The sequence below is a fragment of the Bos grunniens genome, chromosome 24, assembly GCF_055505025.1.
Source record: "Bos grunniens cultivar Pamir isolate PY7600 chromosome 24, Bosgru_T2T1.0, whole genome shotgun sequence".
NCBI classification, from domain to species: domain Eukaryota; kingdom Metazoa; phylum Chordata; class Mammalia; order Artiodactyla; family Bovidae; genus Bos; species Bos grunniens.
In genome coordinates this window covers 27,644,212-27,652,370 of record NC_141188.1, presented here as the reverse complement: position 1 = coordinate 27,652,370, position 8,159 = coordinate 27,644,212, and the positions used below count along the sequence as shown (strand labels likewise).

Below are 8,159 nucleotides of genomic sequence, written 5' to 3'. Positions count from 1 at the left end.
GAGAAACACAGAACTTCATACGAGAGGAAAGAGAGATGGCTCTTAACTATATTTAGATTCTTCGGCCCAAATAAAAACTTTTAAGAACACAAAGAAGATAGAGACAGAGAGAGAGAGGGAGAAGGGAACGAAGGGAGCAGAGGGAAGGTGAGAGACAGAGGCCGAGGGGGCGCTGGAGAGCCGGGCCGAGGAGACCAAAGACCAAAGCCTCACAGAAATAAAAATACACTCTTGAAGCATTTTTTAAAATGTAAATGTTTGGAGAAGGTGAATAAAAGAGCAAGTGTAATTCAGTGCCAGATTTCACAAAGAATACAAAGTAGAAACTAAACTCCACCAAAATGGAATTAGAATAACAGTCAACACTTGCTTTATGAAGACAGGTCATGTTACAAGACTAAGACAACACCAAGAATGCAGTATAAACACTTCAGAATGTTTAGGAGAACAGCAGTCTTTAAATACCATACAAATGATTAATGAATCAGGTAACTGAAGATTACATTAGAGCAAGGTCTCTACAATTTTCCATTTGGTTCTACTTCAAGTAGTCTATGATATACACATGAATTCCTTACACTGTATTGCACTATACATTGGTTGCTGTCATTATACCCAAATGTAAACAATAACGCAGACTTTCTTGTCTATCTGCAGGTGTCCTTAGGTGGCAGTAAGTAATTAAACAATATGAAAAAGCCAGGAAATTTGTGTAGCTATTTACAGCATCCCTCGGTGAATGCACATTTGGCTAAAGAGATCCCAACAAAATAAAGGGGAAAAGCCCCCAATATAGCATCTTCTATGTTTAAAAAAAATCTTAGCTTATAAAAACAAAAAAAAACGATAAACCCATTGGCTTTTGTAGACCATCTAGAAGGCACTCATCTCTTCATGCATGTTTCCGCAAGTGTCCTAAATTTGGGTCCCAGATGATCCAAAAATTCAAGCCCATCTTCTTCTTGTCGTTCGCTGCAACAGCCCACAGATCCAGCTGCCGATCCTCTTCCTTCGTAGTTATAGGTCAGGACATAGTCTTGAGCTTGCATATGGGTGTTATCCTGATCACACTGCTGGACCTTCTGCCAAGAGGATAAAACACAACATATTTTATTATTATTATTTTAAACACCAAGACTTACTAGCATAAAAATAATTGCTTTGATTTACCTTTCATTGTTTAATTTTTAACCAGAGTGTGTCCTCTAATGGATTCCTACGTATAAAAAATGCACATGATTGGTCTGTATCATAAATCACACCATCAGTTAATTCACTACATAGCAGGTTTCTAAAAGTCACACATGTGGCAGCAAGTATGCAAGCATTTGTTTTAAGTTATCATTATTTTCCCTTTCCAGATTATGGCTAATGTGAAATGCATTCGTACAAGTGAACCCGAATGCATGTGGCTCAAAGCTTTCCAGATAGGCAGAGTGATTGCAGGTTGGAGTTGCCTCAGATGCCACTGTTGGTCTCTAAGACCTGATTTGTCTGATGGGAAATGGTAACACAAAGCCATGAGAAAAAGAATTTAAGTATCATCTTATTCTTTCAGAAAGAATGAACAACCAAACAAAATAGGAAGAAAAGTCAATACCCATTTAACCTCTGATTGCAATTCAATCAAAATTAAGGAAAATCAAATTTCTAATGAGTAGATTAATTGGGTGAAAAATCAAGATCATAATCATTTCATAATCATTTAGAAAGCTGAAAAGAAAGCAAAACAGATTTATGGGAAACTCACTTCACCAAGACGGGGCTGAGTGTAAGTATACCACTCGGAGTACGTGTATTTGCAGTTGTCGGTTGCTACTGGTCCTCCCCTACAGGAATCCAGAGTGTGCTGTCCACCTTCCTTACACCGTTCCAGGGTGTGATGATGCCCGGTTTCCTGGCAGGACTCCATGGTCTGGTGCCCTCCTTTGACCATCTCGATGGTCTCCTGCCCTCCATTCTTCACTCTGGATCCCAGGGTGCCACCAATTCCATGAGCGGAGCCACCCACAGCATGGGTTGTGAAATCATTTGTGGAATACTGGAACAAAACAGGTGGCATTGGGGAAATACAGAGAAAAACAAAAAATGAGAAAAAGAACAAATCAAGCAGATAATGCCATGAATTTTCGTGCTAGGAGGTAAGCATTCCAAGGGCTGGAACTCAATCTGTCTTGGCAACCTTGGGTACCTAACTACCTTAATTCTACTACTTCACTAGGTAGCTTCCAATACAGGAAGCCAACTGCAAGATGTCAAGTGGTCTGAGCCTTGAGACAAGTCAGAAAACCTGATGTGTACTCCTTGTTTAATAACTTCTTAGAATACTGTACAACTTCATCTGTGAAATCCTTCCAGCATCTCACATCTCAGGCTCAGGATTCCACACTATTGTCTCACACAGACTAACGCTGCTTAAATTCATTCCCTTCACCTGACTAGAACAGAAACAGAAATAATAATCGGTATTTTTATTCAGTGCCTAATTGAGTTCCCTTCAACTGAAACAAAATTAACAGAAATAACAAGTTGCCATAAAAAGCGGCAATACTAAATCCTTGTCATCTAATTAACTAAATCCTTGTCATCTAATTAAATAAAGACAAATCAGCAGAGAAAGTAAGAACACCAAAGCTCTGGACACTAACTTTCCATGTTATGTTTCTCTAGGAAACTCTAAGTTTCATTTTTTCTAATACCTTCCTAGATGCCAACATCCTTTTGTTTTCTAGATCCTTCCTGCTCTAATCATCAATTACATTTTGGTAGGGAATTTATTTGTTCCTCCACATACTGGGGCTTCCCTCATAGCTCAGTTGGTAACGAATCTGCCTGCAATACAGGAGACACCAGTTTGATTCCTGGGTCAGGAAGATCCACTGGAGAAGGGATAGGTACCCACTCCAGTATTCTGGCCTGGAGAATTCCATGGACCGTACAGTCCATGGGGCTGCAAAGAGTTGGACACAACTGAGTGACTTTCACTTCACTTTTTTCCTTCATCCACATACTAGGCTGGAACTCAAAGCTGAAGCAGTGCAATCACCTGTTAGCATGATTGCTTCATATATTTGACCACAGGCTCCTCTCTAACCCATAGTAGAGGCTGAGAGCCTCCATTAAAGTTCTTCCCACGATGATCAAAGCCTGTAGTCATTTTATGGCTGCTGCCAGAAAAAAAATTAAAATTATTATGCTGATGATCCGTGAATAACTAAATGAAACCCTTTTACAGCACAACCGGCAGCTTCAATATATAAAAAAGACAGGATTTAAAGTTGAAGCAGTGACACACTTGAAATAGGGGGGGAAAAAAATAACAATATGCCAAAGGATTTTACTATTAAGTAACATTACATGGCCAAATTGAAATGCCACATATCACCATGGGATCAATGTCATTTGATTTGTCCCCTGCAACTGATGACATGTTATATATTGTAAGCTATCTGATTTCAAAAAAACTTTTCCCAGAAAAGATCACTACAGTTGTTTAGGCAAATTTATTGTTTGAATATTCGAATATTTTGGCTGAGCCACGTGGCAGGAGGGATCTTAACTCCTGACCAAGGACTGAACCAGCGCCCCCACAGTGGAAGCGCAGAGTCTTAACCATTGACCGCCAGGGAATTCCCTATCATCTGTGCCTATTTTGAAAAGACAATTTACCACTTTGTCATCGCCAGGAGCTTCAGTGTTTGACACAATGAGGTTCTGCTGAGCTAAATCATCCGGAAATACTTTTGGCTTTTTGTCTGCCCCAGTAGTAGCCCCACAGACCAAGGTGAATAAGATACCTGCAGAAAAAGAGAGATGACTTTGGTTTATCATAAAAGATTATTATGAATTTATGATGACAAATAGAAAAACAACTTTCCAGAAAACATAAATATTATTGCTTGAGTCAAAGCAGCATCCATTAGAAAAGCCTGCCTTAAATGGATATGCCACAAACAAGGACACGCTCAGTGCTGTACTTGTGTTAAATTTTATGTCTGCACCAATTACAACAGCACTAATATGATACCTACATGCACGTTCAATATAAGAATTAAATATGTGTGTGTTAAATAGAAACGTAGCTATATACAAATGAGCAGCCATAGATAACAGTGTTGATTCTGAGAATGTGTCCTGAAAGTTATTTTAAAGGTTATCTTTTAAATTCATGAAAGGACTTACAAAATAGCAATGCTATGCCCAACAACATTGCAAGGATGGCCCACTTTCCAAGTATCACTTCTCCGTTGCTAGTCCTCGAAACTGGCCGAAAGCTGCAGTCATTTGGGGTAACACAGTCACATAATATCACCACTAACTGAGTGACGAGTGACTGGCCAAGTCTATCTGTAACTCTGACAGGGACTGTATATTTTCCAAACCGGAGGTCATTCAGATAGGAGAGACGTGCTGCTGTATCTGAAAGGAAATAAAACCATGACTTATAGATTGCCATTGATTTCTCCTGAGCATAAATAACTAGTGACAGGATATTCAGCATTATTTCCATACCATGGATATTCCTAATGGGAATGGCACAATTGCTACACGATTGTAAGTGTGCATGGACAAAGTCTTTCTGATCATATACAAGTTTGTTTATGCTGCCTCGTTGTATAAACGTCTTTTGGCTTTTGTAATAATATATTTTATCTGTCCATACACAAGTCCTTCTTATCACAAATAATAGATTTGTTAAGAGATTGACTTTTATCATATCTTAAAAAATTTTAATATGACCAAAATTTTAATTTTAATGTATCTTCTTTTATGCACTATTCATCAGAGAATTTCATAGTCTGAATTCCGGATGTTTCTCCTTACTTTATTTTCATATATTATGCCAAACCATGAACTTACTATCAAGGCATCAGTCATATGCTGGAACTTCTTCTCATGATCCTATAAGACACTGGGACCAACCTTATATTTTTTGCTTTTGATGTTTTTTTTTAAGTCAAGAGTGGATATTTTATCCAGATCAAAATCCAACAGTCTTGGGGACAGAGCCAAAAATATACTACTTTACATATAGATTACACACGCCCATGCCCAAGAATAATCCTCCCAAGTTAGCTGGCCCAGTGTGACATTTTTATTATTTCATATTTGATGCTCTAAATGTAAACCTTCAATACTTGGGTAAAAAAATAAATCATTGAATTGAGTCAATTTTAAAGGAAAGCATGATTAACCCGGTGTCCATGAATGTGTAAGAAATAATAATATGACTAACAAAACCAAAATTTATGATCCAAAACATACCACAGTCTATTGGATTGCCTATCTTGTTTACTTCCCCCTATAATCCCATTTTACATATGAATAAATGAATGCCCAAAAAGAGTAAATAGCATAATGAGACCTAAAGGCTCCTTAGGATACAGTCTTCACTTAGCATTTTTCAGGCTTTGGACTATTTCACAGCCCAGCAAAACTTTAAACTAATACAGTTTTGACCAACATAATCCTGTTAACGTTTCACTGTACTAAGTAGGAATTTTGTTTTAATTACTGCCTCTTTTAACATTATATAAAAAAGATGTGATATTATGACACCAAAGTAGAGAGGTCATCTAAATATAAGGTTGCTTCTCAAATACACATTCACTGGTATGCTAAGTCGCTTCAGTTGTGTCCAACTTTTTGCGACTCCATGGACTATAGCCCTCCAAGCTCCTCTGTCCACGGGATTCTCCAGGCAAGACTACTGGAGTGGGTTGCCATACCCTTTTTCAGGGGATCTTCCCCAGGGATCAAACCCACGGTTCTTATGTCTCCTGCATTGGCAGGCACACTCTTTACCACTAGCTCCACCTGGGACTCACTGGAATGCTATTTAAAAACACTGAAAATTTTGTCTGTCAGTTCACAGAGCAATTTATAATAGGAAATCAAGAAATATTCACTGAAAGCATGGGGATGAAAAACCATTCAAGGGCATTTTAAAGGCAACCCCCATTCAGTTTACAGTAGATGAAGGTTAGGGTTAGGGTCATGAAAGCTGCAGTGACAGGACATGGTGCACAGGTTGTGCAGTCAGGAGACACAGAACGTGCTGGAAAGTTATGAGCTGATGTAGGGAGTGAGGCAACGGTGGCACGGAGAGAAATTCCTTTTGCTTTTGCCATTCTTGTCACCGTGGATTTTAACAAAGGTAAAGTCGGAAGTACACACTGGGACCAAGTGGGGGAAGAATCCCACGTAAAAAACATTAGATAAGAAATGGTCAGAAGTCAACGCCGCACAGAGAAGATTTAATACAGTGGACACCGTGATGTGCTCCCAGATCCCCCCCAACCAGGGATGTATTGTCCCAGCTGCTTGGGAGGCTATCAGCACCACCAGGGACTGGGCCTTCCTGCCAAAGGTCATGCCCCCTTGGGCACCCCAAATCACAGACAGAGTCACGAAAGAGCGCAGAACAGAATGGCCATTGAGGAATGGAGATGACTCATGCATTAGTCAAGGCTGTCCTTTGGCCTGAGCTGCAGCTTGAGTTCTCTGTTTGCTCCACTCTGCTTTCTTTCCACTCACATATACTGACGCCAAGGAAACGCCTTGATAAACATTCAGCCTAGAAAGATTGCCTCAGCGTCCGCTTCCCTGGAACACACCTGCAAAGGATGGGGATTCCCTTCTGACCAAGGAAACCACCGTCATGTGAAACATCTGTGTGGCTGGGAGGCACACAAGCCTGGCAGTGGTTCTATCAGATCTAGTCTGGTGGGGTCGGGGCGGGAGGGATAGCAGTGTAGCATGGGAATGAGAATTCACGCAAACTGTAGGGAATCCTGGCACAGGACTGACCAGAAACAGGCTCTTCCCACCACACCAATGCTGAGAAACTCACGTTCATTCGTTGGTGGTTACCATACAGCAAATTATTCTTCTATATTTTAGACATTTTGATGCTGAAAACACAGAGTTACATTTAGAAATACATACCGTTAACCTTTGTCAGTCTCCACATTCTAAGTACCTCTGAATCAGAAACACCTTCCAAACTGAAGTCAAAGGGTGGGCCGTGTATGGGTTCATCAGGATCTACAGCAACAATCTCGGCCGATGACATGACGGTTTTACAGATGACCACCGTCTGCTGACGTATGACTGGGCCGTTATCATTCACATCCTCAAGAACAATCCCCAGGACTCCATTACATGTTCTCCCATCTAGAAAATTGAATATGAAAATACAATTTCTTGATTTTTGAGTTTCTATTAGGCAATTACACATTGAAAATTACACATTATTAGGCACTTGTACCATAGAAATGACAGGAACAGGCACAGTCCTAGGTTACATTGCTAAGTTACGTTAAAAGAAAGACATAATCCATTTCAAAGATGTTGTACAGAAAATAACTGCTTTTTAGATTTGTCGCCCATTCACTAAAAAGCTGCAATAGACATGGAATTTTTGTAGAGGTGAGGTTTGACAGATTTTTCAAAAGAGGAAGGAAGAGAGGGCCAAAAAGGGCATTTCTGGTATAGTCAAAACACAAGGAGATTTAACAAGGTGAGAAATCACATGCACAGACCTATGTTCTGGACACAATGAAAGGGAAGGCATGTGGAAAGCACTTAAGGTTTGGGGGCAGGAAAAGTAAAACGGGTAAAAGGCATAAGATATGCATGTGGAAGATTAGAACAAAATTAGTACACAGGAATGTTTAACACACAAAAGACCCCAGAAGTGGGAAATCACTTGCAAACCTGAATAATCACTCTGAGGTAGCCTAAGGAACCCATCTATCAATACAGTCAATAAACTTACTGAGTAATTACTTTGTACAGAGCACTGCAGTGGAAAACCTGGGAGATTCGAAGATGAAGTGGGCATGGGTCCCGGCTACAAATGAGTAACACAGTTGTGAAGCCTAAAAGTGAACATAAATCCAGGACTTGTGTCTCTAAACTATTTTTTCTTTCTGCTTATTAATAAGGAGGGCACGGTTATGAGGAGTGGAAAAGAGGATGAAATAAACTTGTGCCATCTGCAACCTGGGGCTGTGTCTCATACGAAGCTGCCCTCCTAAGGAGAGCGAGGAGACCAGGCAGAGCCCTGCAGCCACTACCTCAACCCCACAACAGGATCCCTTGTATTTCCAGGGTCATCCTGGGCCAGGAGCCATAGCCCATCAAGTTAAGAAACT

At 40.1% G+C, this 8,159-nt stretch overlaps 1 protein-coding gene across 4 annotated transcripts in view; it reads right to left on the bottom strand.

Moving 5' to 3' along the window:
- Positions 1-366: 366 nt before the first annotated feature.
- The window catches only part of DSC2 (desmocollin 2), a 36,290-nt gene continuing 28,497 nt past the window's right edge, over positions 367-8,159 (bottom strand). For 2 of the 4 annotated variants that reach the window (XM_086372268.1, XM_086372270.1), the window contains exons 12-17: positions 6,949-7,176; positions 4,183-4,419; positions 3,670-3,797; positions 1,751-2,041; positions 1,171-1,216; positions 367-1,082 (exon numbers count right to left, since the gene is read on the bottom strand). In XM_086372268.1, coding sequence (XP_086228394.1) covers positions 1,181-1,216; positions 1,751-2,041; positions 3,670-3,797; positions 4,183-4,419; positions 6,949-7,176 — 920 coding nt within the window. In that variant the 3' untranslated portion in view covers positions 367-1,082; positions 1,171-1,180. The remainder of the gene's footprint in view (positions 1,083-1,170; positions 1,217-1,750; positions 2,042-3,669; positions 3,798-4,182; positions 4,420-6,948; positions 7,177-8,159) is intronic. The other 2 variants (XM_086372266.1, XM_086372267.1) reach the window with 1 other exon arrangement.